We start from the raw sequence: 24,362 nt of genomic DNA, 5'->3' as shown, positions 1-24,362 counted from the left end.
TGAGGCGCTGGAGGGGAAGATGGAGGAGGAAAGAGGCCTAAGAAGCAAAACCTCTACCCCCTGCGGCAGTGGTGGCGTCTCAAGAAAGGCTCCTTCTAGGCAAACAAGTCTATTTCCTGTTCCTTGAGGCTCAGAAAGTCCTTCAGGAATCTCAGCCTTGACCTTCGCTTAGTCTCAGCAATTGAGCTCAAAAGCGACAACGTGACAGAGTGGCTCTCAGGGCAGCCCAGGGCTCCCCGGGGGTTCCTGAGACCCTTTCAGGTGTCCATGGGGTCAAAACTGTCTTCACAGTGGTTACGAAATAATCTCTTTCATAAGAGGCTGCTTTTCCACCATCATTCTGTCACAAATACACAGAATTTTCCAGGCTACATGACGTGATATATCATGACGAAACGAGCACACAAGCAGACATGAGAATCATGCTACCTTCCATCAAGCCACACACTAGAGAGATCTGCAAACTGTGTAAAAAAAAAAAATTCCCTCTTCTTACTAAAATGTGATTTTTAGAAGATACTGTTCTAAAACGATTATCATATTAACATAAAATGTATTTGTTAGTTTTAAACGAATTAATTAAGTATTTAATACATTTCTCAGCTTTAATTTCCAGTATGGTAAATATCAAGAGGCCTGAAAACTGCTGTCAGAACCCAGGCCGCACAGGACGCACGCACCGCCGACAGCTGGGCCGCACGGCTTCCGGCCAAGGTTTCTGTACCACCTGTGTGACTTCTCACATACCTTTCGGGGGAAACCAGGTGCCAGATTTATCATAAAGAGAGCAAAGCAAAGTAACCACGCTCCTTCTCCTTTCTCCTTTCCCCCTATAAACTGCATGAAGGATTTTATTTCGACCTGAGAGGCAGGCTTGGCAAAGCACATCCAAACCGTAACAATGGAAAGCTTTTCACCAGCAGCCATGACTAGGGAAAAAGAACCTACCGCCACTGAAACGCCTGGGTCCACGTAGTCTAAAAGGACACGGCTTTGTTCGGGGGTTCACATACCATCATTCCTGAACAAAGTCATTTTAAGTTGAAATTACTAAGGTTGATGCCTGGTCAAAACCACTAACGTCAATCACCCGCACAAACCCGGAGAGGCCGAGACGGTGCGCGGGGCGGAGTGCCTGAATTCGAGGGCATGGCAGAACAGGCATCTCTTCAAGATCATCTTCAAGGTGGAAACTAAGACACGGGGAAGATCTGTGGAATCCAGCCACACCCCATAACACCACTGGACACCAACACCGCTCCTAAAGCTAGAAACGCCTTCCTCTTGAGCTGTCATCACAGGGACAAAATCCACAACCCAGCTCAGACCATCACAGAACGCGTTTATTACCACAGAGGAAATCACGAGATGCTGGAGCCCGCACATGGCAGCCTGGGCGGCGTGTGTGATCGGGAAGAGGGGACGGCAGGGGGGAGCCCCACCAACTGTGGCTGGGCAGCCTCTGGCCGGCAAGTTTGCTCGGCCTGGGAGACTCTGGCTGGGTTTGTTTTTGAGGAGCTCGGGGGAGGTGAGCCTCGACAAGCAGGCTTTCTCCTGGACAAAATAAAGGACAGCCAGAACCAGGGCAACAGCTGCACAGCCACCACCCTAAAATGGAAATCAAATTAGGCTCATTACAACAGGAAGTGCATTTAGCCCTGATCATAAAACAAGGAGCAGAAGGGAGCACTGGGCTCTACTGGATAGCCTGTCTTGGAGATAAGATGCTTTTAAAAGTTAAACATTGTTAGGGCCTTTCCCCTCGCTAACAGCAAGCAGCACACAATTTCCAAGCCAGCTTTAAAAGCTATTGTTATCTCTGTTATCTGTTATTATTTGGATTTTGAACAAAATTGATGGAGTAGGAGCCAGTAGAGGAATCCTGTTTGATCTGGAAATTTTCTGTGGAGAGTCCGAAAGGCCGGAGAACCAAGTTCCCGAGATCTTTTAGTTTACCTGCAATGTAAAAGCAGAAACTGCAATAAATATGGTCAGCAGAACGATCCCCATCGACCCTGCCTTACTGTCTGGTTACAACACAGAAAGGGTATCTCTCTGCAGCTAAAAAACTCCTGCTTTTAAAATCATGCAAACTTCAGCCCCCAGTTTGCCCTCAGCACTGCAGTCACCTCAGGGCCCTCCACCCTGCGCCGCTGCTTGAGCAGATGACATGAGGGAGCCCTCCTGGGAGGGCAAAGTGCCCTGTCCAGCCTGGCCAGGGCCGCCAGGGCCACGGGCGCCAGGACCAGCGGCGGGCCCCCGGGGACAGCCGCTCCTGCAGGCGGAAGGCCAGGCCCCGCTGCCTGGCGGGGAGGGTGGAGGTCCCTCCAAATCTCTCCTCCACGGAACAGCAGAGCCACTTGCCGACTCTTGATTCCACTTGTTGACCTGGGTTCAAACTCAAGAGCCTCCCGCTTTTCTAAGCACAGCCCTGCTTCTACCCCAGACTCGTCATTTCTCGGGACACAGGAGATCTGATTCACGTGCACAGCACCGCCACCCTCAGCAGCCCAGTCTCCTCCCCGCGAGTTTCAGGCTATATTTATTCATCACCAGGTGAGTTCAATTCATGAAGCCAAAATTAAGATACACAGTATAACCATGGATTTTTATGCTGATTCAACATAACTAGAGGTCCACGGAGTTTATATAAAAGTTGGAGATTCCAGGACATCTCAGAGATTTTAAGGATTGGTGGGGCAACAGGATGGAATATTTGAAACTAAGAGAGTTTTGGAAAATTGTGGCTAGGATGGGAGAATACATATTTCAACCGTTTCTAAACTGTTCTTATTTTTCTTGCAGGTCTGCTTCCAGTGGAGATGGGGACTTCTGTGGGTAAAAAGGAAAGAAGCCCCTGACCATCAGAACTGCAGGTTCCTTCCCACCTACCCTCGTTAGCAGCTTTGTCCCTCTGAGGCTCCCACCTTGAAGTAAACCCCAGGTCAAAAACTTAGGACACATGGCCTTCAAATGTCAAGGGTTTTCCTAGTAACTCTCGGAGAGAGCTTTGGGACTCAGTTGAAGACTCAGCCCCCAGAAGCTCATCACGTTCTGAGAAAGCTCCCTAAACCGAGACCGACCGCTCTCCAGGCACGCTTCCCAAACGTAAACCCGGACACACACTCAGTGCTGCTGATGGGGACGATCCCTGGCACTGACGCCGTCCCCGCACACAGGTGGCGGCACGGAGAGGCCGCAGCTAGACGGACGCGTGGGTGGGGACCACGGCAAGCCAGGAACGACAGGGCCTCCCTAGGGAAGCGTGACTTGGCCAGAACCGGCAGCGTGCCATGCGGCCGGGGAAAGAGGACAGGGGAGAAGCAGGCATTTAAAACCCAGTAAGCCCCACTCGCCGCTGCCGCACGGGCACCGGCCCTCCTGACACGGAGGGAACGAGGCGACAGTGAGCCTCCTGGGCCGCTCGCGCCGCACCCCGCAGGAGCAGCCTCTGTCTCGGGGCCACACCGACTGTGCGCCGCGCCTCCGGCCCCGCCTGGGAGGAGGGGGCGCTGCCGGGCCCACCTCCACTGCCAAGACAACAGGCTGAAGTGCAAACATACGTTTATTTGGTGTCTGCCACGTGAGGCACCGGGGTCTCAAGGGTACAAGTTATTCTTGGCTTTCGAGATGCTCTCACAGTCTGCTGGGGAGACAGACACAAGGCTGGGGTGAGCCCAGAGGAGCGCTCAGGCCCTCAGGGGTGTGAGGAGGGGTCTCAGCAGAGACGAGGCTCCACGTGCTCTGAGGATGGGGAGGATGCCACTGTGCCTGGAGACGGCCACAAAGCACGGGCACAGACACTCAAACTGCAGACGGAGAGGGAGCGTGGGGCGCTCTGCAGGCCTCACTGTGCCTGACTGGCTGCAGACCTGCCCACCACGAGGAGCCGTGAGCTCCAGCTCGGCTGCTGGCACGGAGCGGCCGTCACGAGCACGTGCTTCTCCAGATGCAGGGAGCACGGCTGCTGCGCGTCCCACGGCTGCTCCCAGGCACCGGCCAAGCACGGAGGGGACAGGACAGGGACTCCTCTCACAGGTAACTCTGGCTCCCCGGTGGCTTTGCTGAGAAGCCCTTGGCACTATACCGCGGCCCAGGCCTCCGACAACCACAACCCCCGTCTCCTCCGCAGGGATCCTACAGGGCTCCCTCCCACCTCCAGCTGCCGCCCATGGCCTCACGGTCCCTTGCAGGTGTTTCCCCAATGAACATCTTGCATTTCTAATCCAAGCATGGCTTCTGTTTCTCCAAGGTCCCAACCTAACACACATGGCATCACTCTTTCTCCTTCTATTCTTGTATCTCTGCCTTGGTAACACTCCACAACAGTCCATGATCTCCAGAACAGCAAACGGCCGACGGGAAGTTCTGCTTGCTAAACAGAAAACGTCCATAAAGTCCCTGGCAGGTAGCAGACACCCAATAAAGACGCAGGATTAAATCGTCTCCACGCTAGAGAAGACCTGCGGTCACCTTTCAGTGCACAACCAAGTACTAAGTACTAAGTGTGGTGGGGATGCAAGGATATGGGACACGATCTTCACACCGAAACAAGCTCAGATATGCTGGAAGACACACGCAGAAGCCAGCTCACATGTGGCTGAGATATAAAACGCTAGGAGAGTCAGTAAGAGGAAGAGCCCTTCCAGCCTGGGCAGGGAGGAGGCCCATCTGGCAGAGCTCTGTGTGTGAGCCTGCATTTGAATCTCCACCAAGGCAGACACAGGACCGCAACCATCTGGGATGGGGGGAGTGCGCAGGGCGGGCAAAGGTGGTTTGAGCAAATGTAGGGAGACAGGCAGGCAAGGGTGGGAAGTGTGTCCAATGGGCTGACAGGGAGGCGGAAGGACCCAGATGGCAGGCTTTGTGACCCGGGCCCAGAGGTCTACAGCTCCTGTGTCAGGGCAAAGCCCACTGATGGTTTGGGAGTAGCTTTCAGGGTTAATCACGTTGTGGGACAAAGTGAAAAACGAACAAGAGAAGGAGAGCCTGGAGGTGGTTCTGACAGAAAGTTAGTGCAACATAATGGGAAAGAGGCCATTTCTTCATTAAACAAACATCTGATGTCTACAGTGTTGGGTAAAACAGCTTTGAAATTAGGGGATGGGGTTAACAGACAGAAACTACTACATGTAAAATAGACAGGCAACACGGATGTCCCTGGGAATTATACCCACTGTCTTGTAATAACCTCAAATGGAGTGTAATCTGCAAAAATACTGACTCACTATGCTGTACACCTGAACCTAACACAATACTGTAAGTCAACTATACTTCAGTAACAACAAACTAACAAAACAAACTCCGAAGTCAGCACGGGGCCAGTGGGAACTAAGAGGACAGAGCACACCATTAAGGTAGAACCAAGAAGTTTTTGGTGTCTGCACAGCTCACTTCTTACTGTTTACGATGGTGGCAGAGAAGCACCTTCAGCAGAGACCACGTGTACACAGTCACACACTCACAGATTCTCCTGCTGCCGCCCAGAGTCAGGCTGGGCGCTCAGAGATCAGAGCAGCACCTCTGTATCCGAGACAGGGTCATCTGCCAAAGGAGCCGACCTGCCACACTTCCCACCGCCTGCCAAACCCTACGCCTCCCCTGACCTGGGCAGTGAGCAGTCAGGCTCCCTTACTTCCACTTGTGGCAAATCTGGCACCAGCACTCAGCCTGGACGTGTCCACAGGGCCCAAACCGTCAGGATCTCATCCATCAGACGAGATCTCATGGCAAAGAGAAGAGTTCAGCACTGCTTGTGCTCAGACAAGAATGGTCGTGACTGGATATTAATGCCCGTTCTGATGAATAGTAATTTCTGTGCCTCCAAGCAACAGCGTCTCATGCTAATCCAAATGACTCATTATGCGTGACTTCTCTTTGGAGATACTGACAGTGCAGGAGTCAGTTTACCTTGCGGAGAGCCAGGAAGGCCATCTGCCTCCACCTCTCTAAGACCACTGGGGTTTGAGCCCAATGCAAGAGGTCCTTTGGGACCTTCTCCTACTTGGAAAACCAAAACGCATACAAAAGAATCCTGAAATGGCATTTCCTCTTATGAGGCAGGAAACTAAGCCATGTGGCTGACTCCTGCTTTCCTCTGAGCAAAAGGCAGATTAAGAGGTACCACAGAAGAGAGAAGATAAAATTCACACCCAATTCAAATGCTTATTTTAGCTCCTGGGTGAAAGTAGAGGCTGAAACAAGCCTTACCAAGAACTGTCCAAGTGGCAGGAGTGATCCTCCCACGAGCAGAAGCTACAGGAGCGACTAGGGAGTGCAGCAAACAGCAGGGAACCGGAAACCCAGAACTCACACACCCCCGAGGGGCGACAACAACACAGAGCCAGCCAGCGCGCAGGGCACGGCATGTGCACAGTCTGTCATGAGCACCAGGCAGGGCGGAAGGAAGAGAAACGGGAAAAAACAACCCTGGATTTCCATACCCACACGTGTGGCTTTAGGAGTTTTAAGGACCAGTAACAATTTTGAGTCTTTCTTGTAATCTTCAGTAAGGGAACTGATTCTAGAACCTTCTACTTGCAGAGTGGAGAAGCACATAATGCACAAGAATAGCTGAGAAAGAATGTGCCGTATCCTCGCAATGACAATGAACAAATTACTTCCAGGCCCGTATCTTGAATGTGGATCATAAAAAGGCAGTGTTCTTAATTCAGTTCACAAAAGGATGCGAGTGGCCAGGAGTGAACGCCTGAGGAACTTCAGGAATCAGGAGATGACAAACATGTTCCAAGAAGGTGGAAGGAGGGACAGTCCACATGGAAAACCTGGGCTGGATGATGACCAAGGCCCCTGTGTGAGCGGGAGGGATCGGATGCCAGTGACAGGAAGGCAGGGTTGCTGGGGCCACGCCCTGCCCATGGCTGTGGGTCCTTTGGGGGAATCAGTGAGTGTCCTGTCCTGGCTCTAGGTTTCCCGGGTCGGGACAGCCACCTGGCAGCTCTTGGCTGAGGCAGGAAGAGCAAATCTCATGGAATGGTTGGAATACAAACTATACACGCTACCGGGACACCCCCCACCCAGGACCTGGGTGGTCTTCCCTACCCACTCGGCAAACAGCAACGACCTGCAGTGAGCTGCCTTGACCTCTCCAGTGGCAGCCTGTCCGAACAGACACTGGCAATGAAAGCAGGCGAGGGACGGCTTGCCACAGAGAGCTGTCGCACATCTCAAGCCTAGTGAATGAGGAGAGCACACATTCTGAAACGTCTACTTTCTACTTTTTCTCTGCTGCAGCCACGGCACGAGGAGGGAAAGATAAACTCAGACACAAGCCTACCTCTGCTCAGCAGGGATCTCTCCAAGCAGAGCTGCTGAACACACCCCTGCCTATCACTGCGATGGCCACACCCCATCCTGCCTCAGTGCTCCCGGCTGCGCCTGCGCTGCCCTCTTCCTCACCAGTCATATCCATAAATCGGTGCAGATGAACCTGAGTGAGTGCATCAGAAAAGCCTAGAGGGGCGGCTAAGACTCAGAGTGGGGGGCCTCACCCCTGATTTCTGATTCAGTAGCCTGGGGTGGGCTGGAAAACGTGCTTTTTGGACAAGTTCTCACATGAGGCTGGTCTGGACACTGTATTTTGAGAACCACCCCAAAAGATAACTTGTTTTCGCAGCTGGCAAGTGGGATCTCGATCAGAAGCCTGATGTTAAAAACTAACTGTAAACATCCCTCTCTAGTGATCAGCGGGATGAGGCTGCCCAGGTGGAGTGTCCCTCCTAAGATGATGTAGAAAAACAGTCCATGTTATTTTTTTGGAGAAAGCAGACAACTTTATCTCCAATCTCACAGTTTGACATAAGATGACAAGAGAGCAAGGAAGAACCACAGGCATATACATAAAGATTCTTGGTAATTCCACATGTTTGAGGTTTCATGGCTGGGCCAGGATATAGGATAAAACAATCTGCAAATGATGATGGCAAAAGTCTTGATCCCACATTCTTTTCTAATTGTAATCAAAACTTGTTCAGAGACCTATGTCAGCACCATCACCTGGTCTCCAAGCACACAGCTCTCGCCCTCCCGGCAGAGCTGCGAGGTGTGGCTAATCTCCGCCACCTCCTGTGCAGAGAACCCAACCCCCAGAAGGCTCTTCTCCCCTAGAGGGTTAAACAGACATGCTTCTCAAGACACTCCTGAAAACAGAGCAGTGCGCTACGGCTCTGTCATCAGTACCCACAGTCCAGCAGAGAAGCTTCAAGGATCTGAAAATGTCTCATCAGTTTTACTTTGAATCTTTTTTTAAAACCCATTTATGTGAGAAAAAATTTAACACTGTGAAAACAAAACAAAGAAATAAATGATCTATTGATACTCATAAGGCTGTGCCTGCCATCCTAAACCCTCTTGATTTCAAATTTTTATGTTCCTTAAAATTGCCTGATTATAAGCACTAAACATTTGAATTTATACAAATAAAATACCACTTCTTGTTTTCTATATTGTGGTTTCATATAATTTTTGTTTTAAAAAGGAGTTCTGCTGTTCAAAAAGTGAAAATCACTAGATTTGAACAAAGCCAGATAATAATCAATAACCAGTACCACCAATGGCTCAAAAGACTCTGAGCCTCTTGGGCTTCTCTGTCCAGGGCATCTTTCCCACCTCATCACACCACTGACCACACCCGTAAGTCCTTTAAACCTTTTATTCCCTGGCTATTACAGCCAGGGTGTAACAAGAGACTTTCTTCCCAGAGAAAGGACAAAAGGAAACACTCCAGTTACTGACCCCTTTCCTCAAATCTAAAGCCAACACGATCGTCCTCTCTGATGGGCAAGGACTGCAGCACCATGACTGACGGCCTCCCAGGGTCTCCACTCCTGCTCTAAGGATGATATTTATAAAACACAGGCTAAGAAGAGAGAAGCAAGTATGTTATACTCATTCCTAATTCCAATTCAGATTTCTTCCCCTCAAAGAGGCGGGTACGTAGCTCTTCTTTCTAACAAAGAGGAAGTCAGGTTATAAAAAGAAAAAGCAAGTCAAAGATGACTGAACAAACCTAAGCACAATCTCATTTTGTGACATAATCACATAACTTCGTAAATGCCAAAGACAAATGGTATTAAGCAGTTTTCTGTATCTTTAACTGCCTGTCTTCCAGTAGAAGCCATCATTCCCAGAGAAACTAGCACTAAAAACCATGCACTCCACTGCAAAAAGCCAGCTCACAGCTTCTAAGGACATGACATCACTCTGCATTTGGAGGGACTGTCCTCCAAGGAACTCACAGCACATGAACCAAAGCCAGGTCATCTGCAACGAGGAGGGATGGACACCAGAAAGCTCTTGTGGGGCTGAGAGTCCACGCAGAGAGGGATTCCTCCCTTTAAGGCTCTCCTATGACGGGTAACACCTAGAAGCCGTATTTTACTCGTGATCTTTACATTCATCAGGAAAACAACGGAGTCCAGCCATTCAAACTACTGATGCGTAACAACTGACATATTTATTTACCAAGCAATTTAAGCTGTTTAAGTCAGATGGAAGGAGAATTTATTACAGAAGCAACTGAGGGAATGAATTCAACTTGAGTATTTCAAATGAAAGGAATAATGTAAGTAAAACTCAAAGCCCAAAGACAGGAAACACTGGCTCATTAGAAGTTAGAGTGACAAGGACAGATGGAAGTTTTCATTCCATCTGGAACTGACAGCAGCAGTATGACTCAGTTTAATACCTACCCCTTTACAGTTTCATACTGGCTATAAATAAATAAATAAATAAATAAATTAATTAAAAAAAAAAAAAAAAAAAAAAAAAGGACCTAGAGACCAGTGCCTAAGTGTCTTTCCAAATCCACAGTGGTCATTCACAAAGCCATCTCTTTCAGCATGAAATTCAGCTCAGTTAAATGCAAATACTTCCCCCCACCCCAAAATAAAGCATCATTGTTAAAATAGGTGAGAAAATGCTCCATTCCCTCTTCTTTCAAGAAAAAGCACCTCCAAGATAATTTTTCTGCTTAAACATGGTGTCAAATTTAATTAAGGATGTAAATTAGGGAAAGAGCCACTTTTGGAAAAACCGGAGAAGGCTCCAGAAACCTCCCAGGCATGAAGCAGCTCTCCTTGGAGTCTGAGTTTACCTAGCAGGGGCCAGAAGGCTCTGGACCATCGAGGTTAATGGCCTCTTCTCAATCTGCTCAGCTATCGGAGTGATCTGGGAAACTTGTCTCATTTTCTAGATACTCATGCCTAAAGGCCATGAATGGCCAGGCTCAGTTTATTTTAAATGATTTTCCTTTAGGCCCGTATGATTGCAATATACTGAATGCAATTCACAAGACAGAAATCAAATATTCATAAGGAAGGACATACAGATCTCAAGCAGGGGTTTAAGCAGACAGGTTAAAGCTGGGTAGGTCTCCATCTAGGAACCTTTACGCCCTTTCAGTCAAGCAGACTGCTCATGAGAGGCGCTCTCTGACTCCAACTATAAAGATGCTTTGAGGGGAGGGTATCGCTCTGGGAGCATGCACGAGGTCCTGGGTTCAACAGCCAGTATCTCCATTAAAAAAAGAAAAAAAGCTTTGACAAATACAAGAACTAAAACACGAGTCAGCTGAATCCATTTGCCCTGCCCTCTACCCAGTCTTCTCCCCTTTACTATGTATTATGAATTCCTGCCCTCTCATGTCTTCTCAAGCACTAAAGGGACTCTCGGTGCCATCAGTCACTGCATCCTGATGAACCCAAAACCTTAGGCTGTTTACTCAATGAAGAAACTCAACTGTTCTGTTTTTTTGTTTTTTTAAAATGAAATTCATGATCTGAAATAGAGGTTGGTGTTACCCTAGGTTGGGAGTTGAATTATATTTGCATTCTTCAAGGCAGGAAAGCTTTTCAAGAAAAACAAAATTGAAGTTTAACTTTTGAAAAGCTGATATCCACTCTAAACCACATCGCTCCTTCTGGAGTCAAAAATGGCTAAGAACTCACTAGTCCTGTGGTATTGGTGGCTACACTAAAAGAAGGGCCCTGAAAGTGTTTTTAACTGTTGTGTTCTCCTCTAGAGAATAAAAACACTGGTGCCCCCCCACCCCTGGCTTCCTGCCTATTTCTATTTACAGTCAGGAGAAAGTAAGGGAAGCAGACTTACCCAGCATCTCTTCCTTCAGTCTTTCATTACGTTCTTCAATTTGCTTAGGTAATCTCTGAGGGAAAAAGCACAGAAACATGGACTGTGAAAATCCTTTGGTTTTATTTTGAATTTGAGAAACACTAAAAACCTAGAAAATGAGATCGGGTTAGGTACATATATATGATCCTATTACATAAAGAAAAAGCCAGCATTTACCTGTGGACGAGCTACAGGAAGATAGGGGTTTTGTCTGGTTCAATGCCACATGCCCAGTCCTCTGGTTCAATGCCACATGCCCAGTCCTCGGCACAGGGGCTCATGGAGGACCTCAATTAAAAAAACTGGAGAAAAACACACACACACACACACACACACACATCTGAAAGGATACACACCAGATGTTTATAGCGGTGTATTTAGGTGGTGGGATTACGAGTGATGTTTATGGTTTTTGCCCATCTGTATTTTTTAACTTGAAGTCCTTTCTTTATATAAGCTCATGTGTTGAGAAAGCATCAGATCGATATTGGATGTTCCTAATGATCATCTAGTTCAGGGTTTTTCAGCCTTGGCAGTATTTCAGCAGCGGGGCTGTGCTGTGTATTGTAGGATGTTTAGAGTATTCCTGGCCTCTCCTCACTAGATGCCAGCAGTTACCCTCCCTGTCGTGACAAAGTGTCCCTACACATTGCCAAATGTCCCTGGGAACCAGACCACCTCCAGCTGAGCACCACCCATCTAGAATAGTCTTCTGTGGCCACTTTTTGCTCTGTAAGTGGTCCCAAGTAGTCTGGGGTTCCAATAATAACTCAGTTATAATAATTCAAAATAAAATAAACTCATTATGCATATACCAACTAGCTTTAATAACAAGCTCCCTTTCACAGAAAGCTTAAAACTAATTTGACAAGGATAAAGGCTACCGAGAATTTAGGCAAGATTTTAAGAACTCTGCTCCCTTTCCTCATGTCAAATTTAAGCTAATCCTAACACCATTCGGAGATATGTTAAAAGTCAGATAAAGGATTAAAACTGCTTTCAAATTGCGTATGAATTCTAATTACCCGAACGAGCCTTTCTCCCATTATTCCATTTCTAGGTAAATAAATGATCTGTTATTACTGAAGGAATTCACCGTAAAATAAAACCCAAACCACCTAGGATCTTAGTGCAGGGAGATGCATCAACATTTCTCAGGTCTGCTTGGTGGAGTCACAGTTCCAAGAAAGAAATGAGAAATCCTGTACGGCAGGGGCTGAGATGCCCTCAGGGGCCAGACAGGAAATGTAAGTAAGTAATGGAATGGCTGTAAGGCAATAGTGGGTGGTGTGGCTCAGCGGTGGAATTGGAGAGCGCCGGCCGAAGGCCAGCGCGCGGGAATTCAAGAAGGGGCCAGCATGTCCACATCTAATTTTTAAGAGGAGTCCGGCTTAGATTTTTATCTAGTAAAATCTTTCCATTTTTAAATGTTGGCAAGTGGCCTCAATTAAAAAAAGAGCCAAAAAGTTTGGTTTCAGTAAAACAGGCCTGTAGCTTCCCCACTCCTGCCTGCTGGCCTGTCTCTCCACTGCGTAATGGCTTCCAGGACAGAACTCTCCATCCTAATGACCCTCTGGGAAAGTCTGGCAGCACGGAAACCTGTTTAGTGAAAGCCAGTGTTTCTCAAACTTAGTTGAACATCTATTATATTGGGGCAATAACATATACACACCTAATTCTGTAGCGTATCTTTAGAACAGACGCTGCTCTGCCCATTAGAGACAACCAGAGAGTAGTGCTAAAGGTAAAAGCACAAGTTATTTTTTAAGGGAGGAAAACCAGTAACATGTAGCTAATTTACAATCGACATACGAATATTATGACGTTTAGAAGCAAAATGAGTTTTAGTGACAAGGACAAGAACAAGAGTTGTTTTAAGAAAGATTAAGAAGGTTAGTTTAGGATACATTCAACCGGAAATGTACTGGGCATGTGACAATGACTAGAAACCTGGTGACTAAGTAAGGCAAAGGATGGACAGAAAACCAGAGGCTTAACACCTGTGATACTAAGACTCACTCTCAACTAACCTACACAACTACCAGCAGGCAAGATTTCCCTAGTTCAGCCGTGAAATAAAGTTCTTGTCAACCCTGGAGGCCAAAGGTTTAGGATGAGGATTAAACGGTACATGGTCAGAGAAGGTCTGTGGCCACCACTTCGAAGTTCTATCTCCCATATTATTTTAATAAGCTTTTCAAAAGCACAGAAATGGAATGTAGTTGTGTCTCAAAGGATTATTTAAGATTCACTGAGTAGCAACACAGGGAATAGAAGAGAAAATATTTTTTAAAAAAATGAGGTTTACCATGCAAGCTTCCCTTGCTTGATGTACTGACGGATCTTTTTCTAATATGGATTTATAGTCTTCCAGGGCTTCATCTAGCTTGTCGGTTTTCTCATACAACTCCGCTCTCCTCAGTATTGCCCTGATGTAGCTGGGGTTTAACTGAATTGCTGTAAAACAGAAGAAATAATTGTTAGTTACCATGAGGAAAAAGGTCCTATACACTCTCAGCCACACCAAGTTTCCTTATTAACCATTTTCCATTGGTCTATAAGGAAGAGTCATTTGTCAGAGGTTATAGCTGGGGTTGCCAAACTTCTCCTGTAGAGGGCAGATACTCAAGATTTTAGGCTCTGTGAGACAGACTGTTTCTATTACAACTGCTGAACTCTGCTACTATAGCACGAAAGCAAGAACAGACGCTGCACGAATAAGGGTGGTTGCATCACAATAAACCTGTATTTATGGACACCGAAATCTGAATGTCACATAATTTTCATGTGTCCTGAAAAACCATTTCTCTTTTGATTTTATTTCCAACCATTTAAAAATGTAAAAACCATTCTTAGCTTGCGGGCTGTAATAAAAGCAGTTGGCACACAAGCTGCATTTGGCTTGTGGCTGTAGATTACCAAAACCTGGTCTATACCCCAACGCCTGGTTTCCACATACTTTTCCTTCACCCACTTTAGAACAGGCCAGAACACAGAGCTCGAGTGCACAGCGAAAGAGCAAGAGGGAATTTGAAGGGACAAGTTATGAAGAGTTGAGTGAGAACAGTTTGGCGGTCAACTCTGCCAGCATTCTCCTTTTTCTGGGCCTCAACTACTGAGGTCATGCCATGACTACTGAGGTTACATTTTTGGCTAATTTGTCACTGTTCCTTGAAACTCCTGCTCCAACACCTTTATGTCACTGGTGCATAACATCCTTCCCTTCACCTAACAAGTGCCCCTCTAATAATCCTGTGCCTGTGCTTTGGTTCAAGTATACAGCACTTTTCTATTCCTTTTTGAGTTGTTTCTTTTTCTGTTAGGAAGCAATAGAACTTTTTTTTTTTCCTTTCTAAATGATATACTCATTTAAAAAATGCATTCATACTTTCAGTAACTATTTATTTAGTACCTAACGTGGTGTTATCTTTGGAGTATAATGGTAAACAGAACACACAAGGTTCATGTTCTCATGAAGCTTTAAGCTACTCTAGGAGGCAAGAGCAGATGGCACACAAGTAATTTCAGATGGTTATAGTGCTATGGAGAAAAACGAAACAAGGTCATGTAAATTCAAGCAAAGAGGGGAATAAGGTAACTTTAGAGAGTGGTCAAAGAATATGAAAAGGGAATATCTGAGGGAGGCCAGCCATCTGAAAAGCGGAGGAGTGCACTGGAAGAGGGCTAGTAAGAAGAAAGGCCCTAAAGCAAGAATAACTTCGCCATGTTGGTGGCCAGGCAGGGGCTGGGGAAGAGATGAGGGCGAAGACAGACGCAGCAACCAGGCCATGGAGGCCTTGCTGGCCAGGGAAAGGAACATGGACTTTTTCTTAAGTGTGGTAAGAAGCCACTGGATCAGTTTCAAGCAGATTAAAAATATAATCTGACTTACACTTTAAGGATCACTTTGGCTGTAGTGTGGAGGGGACAACTGATAGCAGTGAGACAGCTGGGAGGTCAGTGCAGTGGTCCAGGTGAGAGATGATGCTGGCTAAGCTGGTGAGAGTGGGGATGGAAAGAAGAGGCCGGATTAAGGAACCATCTTTGAATCAGAGCCCACAGGACTTGCTAATTAAGCCATGTGGAGTGAACAAAGAACAATCAGGGATGACTCCAAAGGCTTTAGTTTCAGCAAGTAAATGGATTATAATGACATTCATTAAACTGAAAATAACTGCAAGTTGTGTGTGCCTGCATGCATGGGGGTCGGGGAGGAACCAGAGTCTGTTCTGAGCACGTTAAATCCGGAACGCCTACCAGACATCCCAGAGGAGATGTCAAGTTTGCAGCAGAAACAAGCTCCAGGCAACAGGGCACAGCTGAAGATGTAAACTGCAGCATACAGATGGTCAAAGTTTCAGAGCTGGTGAGATCACACAGGGAAAAAATACAGAGAAAAAAGAAGAGGGCCCTACAGATGAAGATCTAGGAACTTCTAAAATGACGAGGCTGACAGAGAAGCCAGCAAAAGAGAGTAAGAAGAAAGAGCTAATGAAACAGAAAAAAAAAAATGACGAATGACACACTACATTACACACTCCTGGGAGGTCAAGAAAGTTAAGGATAGAGAAGCAACTACGGAGCAAGAGGAAGCTGCTGCTCACTTTTATAAGATGGGTTTCATGGGTGTGGACGAAAAAGAAGCCCAAAGGACGTGTGAGGAGAGAACGGGAGAAGACATAAGCAGACACCTAAGTACAGGCAATCTGTCAGAGAAGCGGACCAGAGAAATGGCACAGCAGGTGGACGGGAATACTGTTCAGGAGAAGAGTCTCTGAAAGAACCCAACCTCAACATTTCAACTTCACTCGTTTTCAACCTCCCCTTGGTCCAGCATATCATATTCTCTTAAAATATTCCCAATTACAACATCATAATATCTATAAGAAAAATACGCCAATGACCTCTACTATCCCTGCTAAAAACCTGAACGCCCTAATTTACATTTTAACTCAGATACCACCCCCTTCTCAACTGGTGGACAGCTCCTAACAATGCAAGTATGTATGGAAGAGAAAGAACCTCTCCCATGATTCCTGTATAAAAATCCCTAAAGTCAACTTACCACTCTAACTTGTGATTTTCTTTCTTAATCCATATAAAAAGAATGAACTTAAGCTTTATTTACGCCAAGGCTGAAAGGCCCAGGGTGACTGGCATGAAATATTGTTCCACGTGACTAGCAGCAATGAGCTCCAAATACGACCTCAAAAATCAGCCAAGCCCTTTGCCAAGGTTTATGCACTGAGTGGGCGTGTGTACGTGTTTAGAGGGGAGGAGAAAGGTCCTAAATACAAATAAACCATATTAGTGTCGATGTATTTTGCCTCTGGTTCCATACACGCAGCCCATAACAGCTAAGGATAAGCACACGAATGCTGGCTTAACCAAGTCCAAAAACAAATCTGGTAGACACTGTGGTTGGAAACACTGTCCTCTCCCTCCTCTCACTTTCTTGGTAAGCCTCCTACACTGAGGGCTACAGCTAGAAATAAACTCTGTTTCCTAGTGTACACCCTGCTCATCAGGCTCACAAGGCATCTTCTCAACATTTGGTTACAGAGAAAAAAACTCGGAAAATCAGCAGCTTGCTCCTAATTTAAACTCTTTAAACCCACACACGTCACACAGATTAAGGTTAAACACTTTCTTCCAAACAAAACAGTACATTCAGAATTAGATCCAGCCCAAGATAGTAATGGGTCAGAAGCAGTCTGCTAGATTCTAACGCAGCAACAGCTTCATTCAGGTACTCTGAAGAAACACCCAGCATAAAGAAAAGAAATCCAGGAGATAGGGTAACTAATTAATGTAAAAAAACAAAAACAAAAACAACCAAAAACAAAATAGAAGAGGGAATTTACGCTTGGTCTGAGAGTGGGATTAGATAATATATAAGGTTCTTTCTAACTATAGAGTGCTCTCAGAGAAAATCTTATCCAAAGGAGGAAAAAAGAAAAAACATAAATTACAAAAGAAGTAATTAGCTAGAAAAACTCATAGACTAGCAAGACAGAAGGGAAAGTGATCATGTGTGTTCTCCACACCACGCAGGTTATAAAGGTAAGACAACTGACTGGCCTATCAGGAAATTTTTGAAAAAAACAACAGTGATCCGACGTCCGGGGGTGCCTCTATTAGTTGCTGGGATGAAAGGCCATGATGGAACTCAGGTATCAGACAGCAAAGGCTCGGTTCACTGTGTGGAGCTTGAAAGGATAATTAAAATGATGGCAAGGTTTGGACGAATGACTGCCTCTAACTAGAGCAGCAATTCCCTAAAAGAAACTGCGCCCCCTGCTGCCACTCTGAACATACAGATCCAGATGCCCCAGTGGCAGCTCGGATCTTCAGTTTCAATCTCAAAGGAAAGTAATATGGACACTACAGGAAGCTAATTCTGTTCCAAGAATTTCTGTGGCCACGGAAGCTTTGAATTATTTTCTGTATATTTACTAGTACAGGATAAACCACCTGAATTATCCATTTAAAAGCATGGTTACACAAAGATGACTACTGTGCAGTACCTCTAGAAAGGCTGAAAGTTTCTTCTTTATCGGCCCCAGAAGAAGGGTCCATGTGTACAAGTGCACACCTAATTGGCTTGTCTAGAGGTCATGCTCTTGTATGTTAACATGTAACAAGACCAAAAAGTTGTACCTTTGCTGCAGTCACTGATTGCCATCTCTTTCTTGTCCTACAAAGAAACAGACCATTAATATGTGTCACCCTAGATCTGTCTCAACAGCCCAAAGGCTCAATGACATAAGCTGATCATTAACAACTGCTTATGGAGATGCAGACTGCCTTTCAAAGAAATCACGCCAAAACATGCATGGTACTTCCAAGCTAAAATTCAAACTATGGTGACAGCTCTGAATTCAAAGTCTCCTGGCAACAAATTATTCAAGTAGCTTCTTCCTCATGTATCTTTAAAGACTGTTGTAACTGACCTATTATATTTGCAAGATACTTTACCTTAGAATGTTGACACTGAGAAAATTTTGTAGTCAATACACAGGGCAGATGACTGATAAGTGAATAACTGAATTAATAACCCTCCTCTTTGGCTAGCTGTTATATAGCACATCCAAAGCGGTATCTTCCAGAAAGCATAAAGATGGTCCATCTACAAACACAGTATGACTTGTTATGTGGTCTCAGTTGTGAACCTTAAATTATCCAATAAGGAAACAAAACTACAAAACAATTCGCCAAGTAAGATATCTAACCAATTCAGCTTGCTGAACGGAGAAGCACAGCACAGTGGAAAGAACACTGGCTACCAAAAGAGCTAGAGTCTAGATCTGGCCCTGACACTGATCTGCTGCTTAACTTTTCTAAACTCTAAAATGTCTATTTCCCCCAAATTAGAAATGTTCTACAATGTTACAGAAATGTTAGTTCAAATAAATGCTCAATATTTCCATAACAGCTACTGTAACAAGCATCAATTATTTTGCGGAGCATTTTAGAACGTTGACCAAAGTGTGTTTAAGGAGTCAATCAAAAACAGTTCCAAGGATGGGGAGTGACTGCTTCGTGGGTCTTCTTTGGGGTCATAAAAAAAATTTGGAACCAGACAGTGGTGATGACACCGTGAACATATTTAACTGGCACTGAACTGTATACTTTTAAAGTGGTCAATTTTGTGTCATGTGTATTTTACCCACAATAAGCAAAAAAGGTTCGAGTCATCTGGGAAACACTAACTATATTATCTCTCCCAATGCTTATCAAGCAATTCACATATTAAAAGCTCTAAGTCCTGTGGTAAAGAAATCTGTAAGTCCATATTTTCCAGACTTATCAGAGTCCTATAAATCTAAGACACACAATTTCATATTTTAAAGTTTCTGAAATAGGAGTAAATCTTTACAATTTATGTGTATAAATGTTGGGGGTGGTATCCACTGTGCCCCTAAGAAACTATTTTTAGAGCTTATTTTTTTTTAGGGCTTTGGCTGCTCTCTTGTGTAGCCTGGCCTACAGCTGAAATGAAACTCTGCCCTAACTCCAGTTTGCCTCTGCCCTCTCACACATGAAACAGAAAGCCTGGCCAGGCGCACCCAAGTCAGGGGTGCTGAGGCCGCACACCTGCCTTTCAGAAACTTAAGCAGTTAACCCATCGCCTTCTCAAACTCAGAATATGCTCCTTAAATCACTTCAGTGCATTAATCCTGAAGTTTCCAAGTCTATAATTTTAGAATCTTCTTAAAATATTATGAATGCAAGTTAAAAGAACAAACGAAAAACCTCACTAACAAACCTATCCTATGTACAGGAAACAGTCACAGAAGTCTTTTGAGTTCTTTTCAGAAGTGACAGGCAAAAGACTAGCAAGGCCATACATTTTCCTAACTCAAGAACCAATTGATTACGTTAGCCCATCCCTAGCAACACCATTAACTCGGCAATTGTGGGAACAAAGAACCCCAAATCCCAGGAGCCAGATGAGCATGGTACATTTTCTCTGATATTGAAGGTATCCCTGATTCCACTTCACAATGACAACTTCTAGCCTAAGAACATGGCAGGATGTCTCAGAGGCAAAAGCAAAAGATCAGAATTTTCCAGCTAAATGTAAAAGGTGTTGGCTGTGAATTCTGATCGATGGCAGAATATATTAATGAATACTGTTTTAAATAAACTTAAAATAGTTGCTTTAGAACCTCTAATACAAAATGTCTGCTTGTATACTATAGTTATTCCTTCTCCCATGATGCCACATCAATCATTCTAAAAACATTTTCACCTTGGAGAGTGAATCCAATAATAAAACATAAATTTGGATTAAAAAAAAAAGACTTTCTGCATGTCTAAACATCCAAGCACCTCCCCCCACACCCTTAAAAAAAAGCTGGTCATACTAGGTGACTCTGGTAGAGGCACTAGTGAAATTCAGGCAACGTCAAAAAGAAAGTAACATGGATACCTGATCTAAACAGACAGACAGAAAACCACTTCACTTAATACTGGGCTGGCTTCGTGGTCGCTTAAAGGTGTGTTGAAAAAAAACCCTACACTTTGTGTTTTGAATATTAGTAGCCACAGTTAAACAAGTGGTAATTTTTTCTTTTCAAATTCTCATCATTTCTGTCCAGCAAGATTTACCACGTTAACTAAACAGGAATATCAGACAAACCACAACAAATCTAACTTTTAAGACCAACACAACAGCAAACAAATATAACTGCACTCTTATCTACTCTACATTCACCCTGCTATACCAGGTTCTCAGTCCTCTGGACTTACAAAATACTTCTGAACTTTCCCTGACACCCATTTTGCATTTAAGGGTACCTCTCCGCCCAACTCTTGGATGTTTCCCTGTGTCCATACTTTTCTGAGAAAAACAGAATCTCAGGAATAAGCACCTTGAAGTCCAGACTTTTAATTAGTGTTTCCTGACCCTTTGAGTCTTTATCTGGAATCCCAGAGGCCTAGAATAAGCAGCTATCAGCTGTTCCAGGCCATGCGCTACTTGGCTCTTTGCTTCACTAACCTGCCCTAGTTTGGTGGAAACTTTGCCAGCTTCCTTCCATGAAAGTGTTCACTCAGCCACTTTAATGAGGAATGTGAACAGTAATCCGACTCAAGTTTTTCAAAATATTTTTCTATCCTGCCTGTGCCCTTTACATCAGGGTAATGTGTGGGCAGGACAAGAGAGGCAGCAGCTTTGAAGTCTCTGTGCTTGTTTCTGGAGAGAAGCTAGCCTACGAAAACACTGCAAGTTCACGTGCTTCTTAAAAAGGAAAGGTCAAAGGTACATACCTGTTTCATCCTTGCAGCAGCTCTGTTTGAAAACAGAATAGACCTGTCTTTCTGGAAGCAGGATGGACACATCTGAAGGGCTCGACTGTAAGAACTTTCGGCTTCCATATAATCTGAGGATAAGGTAAAATATGAGAGATCGTTATGACTTCACTCCTGGTATCTCTGTATTCCAAAGGGTCTCACAAGGCGTAGCTCTCCATTCACGGGACAAAGGTCTCCAATAAAATGCTCTAACGCTTACCTTTCAAGTGGTTTATCAATTTAGTAAGTTTTTTGAAAGGGAACTAGGGAACTGGACAGATGAAAGAGAATAAAATCTGGGTTTAATGCCCTGAGAGGAAGAAAAAAATCCTATGTATATATTTTCATTAAAGACAGCGTGCTTTCATGGAGTCAACCTGGCTAAAACTGTTTCCAGGAAATGTCTGGAGGGACATTTTATGGAGCTAAAAGCAACAATGTAAAAATCAGTAGCTGACTAAACACCTTAAAAGAGAAAATGGTGATAAATTTATATATTCAATGCCATACACAGAATTATGGTCAGGGTACTAAAAGAAAATTGCCTATTCACTTCTCAGGTTTGAAATATTTAATACTAAAATACAAAGAAACATGCTTTTGAAATTGTAACCATTTAGTTCACTTAAAAAAAAAGAAGTGATGGTTGTTAAACCAGGATATAAGGAAAAAAAATTTTTTTTAAGTTAAAAATAAGTAGGGGAAAATGTTACTACTCCCAGATTTCTAAGCATATACAGTCTTGAAACATGACAGAAAGCTACCATAAGATCAACTACTTCCCTCAAACGAACCCAACTTCTTTCTAAGCAAATACAGGAAATGCAGGACATGGAGGCCATCTCTCTACTGAAGGCAGCCACAGAAAGAGGCACATGAAAAAGCAGCCAGAGCCTAAGTGAACCCCTTCCCCAGGCCGTGGGGGACCCACCGGCCAGTCTTTACAGCACTGCCGCAAGTTAGGAAGGGGGGCCCTGCTTTGACAGCAGTGCGGCCAACAGCCTTTTAACATTCCAAGTGAGAGCTTTCCAAAGCAACAACTCAAGAGTTTTTCCTCCTAATTTCTGGGTTTACAGGCAATAGATTATAGAAAAGAAAAACTACGCCTGTGCCTAGTGACACGTGGTAACCGATCACTGTCCACTGAGAAAATGTGGACCTGGTAAAAAACAGAATTCCAAGGTGCTGGGAGGCAACATGGCATTGTCAGCAGTTTAGGTTTGCTAGCTGTTTCCAAACGTTCTTTGGTGTTTCTTCAAGATGCCTAGCATCAGTGCTCAAGTAGGTGTCTTACCTCCTTTCTTAAACTGCTCATTTCCCTCCTCCTTTAGTCTAGTGCTCTCTTCTCTCCTTTTCTGAAAGAGATCAGAGAATGACATAATTCTCAGAATATTACTGTCAGTGAACAAAAGGTCAGCTTTCACTACACGTTAGCCCGTTGCATAGGCAGCAGCCTGATTTTCGAGAACTGGGTCAGTTTCATTAAATCTCAAACAGATACAGAGAAAAACACACAACCATCTGGCTCATCATCAATTGCATCCTGACGTTTAAGAGACAAAACCTAGGTTTTCTGTTTCTAGCTTTTGCACAGAATGGTAATTTCTGTTTACTCTAAATGAAACTGAACAACATACCCACTGGTATGCTTACCCTTACAAATTCAAATTCTAGATCTGCTACTTATTAATCATATGATCTTGGACAAGTTCCAGATCTTTCTGAGTCTTAGTTTCTTCATCTAAAAACTGAGGCTTTAATAGATTTATGAATTAATGTGACAATGTATATAAAGCTCCCAATATACTGATGGGCAAATAAGGGCTCAATAAGTAATAGGCTATTATTTCTGTAAAATAAGCAACTTAATACTTATTTAGCTACAACTACAGTTTGTGTCATGAAGGAGACATACAGTGCGCTGGCAGAGTGCACTATGGGGAAACGAGTCTTATTCACAGGGTCAGAGCATATGCTGTTAGCAGGCTAACACAGGGAAATTTGAAGAAATTCAGATAAATCTCTTTTCTTAGCTGCTTCTAACAAGTCAGACTAACAAGTCAGAAATTCACACAGATGGCTAAGCACTCACTGAACTCAAAGAGAGAGTGAATGCCATTCTGTAGACCAAAGACGACACGTGCGGATCCCTTTGTGCTTTCAGCCCCGAACATCTTAACAACGTGGTCAGCACCAGCAGAACTGGCACAAGTGTCTGCCTGCCACTTTTGACAGCATTAAAACAAACAAAGAAAGAAAACTCCAAAAATCTCTTCCTTCATTCTTTAAGTTTCTGACTAAATAAAAGCTTCAAAGGGAGGAAATACACTTAACAGGCTTTCTCATCCGCAGTACAAGCTGGGAGCCTAAACAATTGGTACTTCCAAGATTAGGAACCAAACTAAAAATATTATGTCTCTGGACAAAGTTTGTAAGTGAGCTGTTGAGACCATGGTACTTTCCAAATACCTTATTATTATCCTCTGGGATGAAATAGAGCACTTGATGAATCTCAACAAAGAAACTAAAAGGTAGGCATAAACTGAATCTAATTTTTATGGTATCTATTATGTGCCAGATGTTCAACAGATAAAATAATTCATTTTAAGATACAACATATCTAAAGAAGGGCTACTCTTTTTTTTACTGAGGTATAGTCAGTTTTCAATGTTGTGTCAATTTCTGGTGTACAGCACATTGCTTCAGTCACACGTGAATATACATAACATTCATTTTCATATTCTTTTTCACCATGAGCTACTACAAGATATCAAATATAGTTCCCTGTGCTGTACAGCATAAACTTGCTTATCTATTTTATATATACCAGTCAGTATCTGCAAATCTCGAACTCCCAATTTATTCCTTCCCACCCTCTTCCCCACCAATAACCGTAAGTTTGTTTTCTATGTCTGTGAGTCTGTTTCTGTTTTATATATAAGTTCATTTGTCTTTTTTTTTTTTTAAGATTCCACATATGAGTGATATCATACGGTATTTTTCTTTTGGCTTAAGGAGAGGCTACTCTAAGGGAATACAGAAAAAATAAAATGGGTGGTGGTGATGGCAATCAAAATATTAAAATCAGGCCACATTTCCCTAGTACTACCCAAGAGAGAGGTGCTTGGGTTGTAATGGTCCTCTGTTGTATTGGTCAGGATTTCTGGATGCAAGCAAAAAGACTATCTCAGGCAAATAAAATTTTTGAAGGGCGTATTTACTGGAATGCTACTGTGGGGCTCACACAATCAATGGAGACCTAAATTATAGGTTTAGAGAACAGGCAGGACTCGAGGCAGCTCTGTTAAGTCAAGACGCAAGAAAACACTAAGTGCCTTCCAGTGGAAGAGACTGGTCAAGACAGGGCTGTAATAGCAGCCAATAAATTCTAACCACTCCCTTTTCTTTGCCCTATC

General features: G+C 44.3%; 1 protein-coding gene across 6 annotated transcripts in view; it reads right to left on the bottom strand.

Moving 5' to 3' along the window:
- TTC1 (tetratricopeptide repeat domain 1) overlaps positions 1-24,362 on the bottom strand; it is a 50,470-nt gene that overhangs the window by 6,930 nt on the left and 19,178 nt on the right. For 4 of the 6 annotated variants that reach the window (XM_010992811.3, XM_064484517.1, XM_010992812.3 and 1 more), the window contains exons 3-8: positions 22,241-22,301; positions 20,923-21,035; positions 17,809-17,845; positions 13,457-13,605; positions 11,128-11,182; positions 1,323-1,956 (exon numbers count right to left, since the gene is read on the bottom strand). In XM_010992811.3, the coding sequence (XP_010991113.3) occupies positions 1,823-1,956; positions 11,128-11,182; positions 13,457-13,605; positions 17,809-17,845; positions 20,923-21,035; positions 22,241-22,301 (549 nt within the window). In that variant the 3' untranslated portion in view covers positions 1,323-1,822. Of the gene's footprint in view, positions 1-1,322; positions 1,957-11,127; positions 11,183-13,456; positions 13,606-17,808; positions 17,846-20,922; positions 21,036-22,240; positions 22,302-24,362 lie in introns of those variants that run through there. The other 2 variants (XR_010380410.1, XR_010380411.1) reach the window with 1 other exon arrangement.

Source organism: Camelus dromedarius, chromosome 3 (genome assembly GCF_036321535.1).
Source record: "Camelus dromedarius isolate mCamDro1 chromosome 3, mCamDro1.pat, whole genome shotgun sequence".
Classification (NCBI taxonomy): domain Eukaryota; kingdom Metazoa; phylum Chordata; class Mammalia; order Artiodactyla; family Camelidae; genus Camelus; species Camelus dromedarius.
The sequence above is the reverse complement of the archived record's forward strand: the minus strand, read 5'-3'. Positions and strand labels throughout refer to the sequence as shown.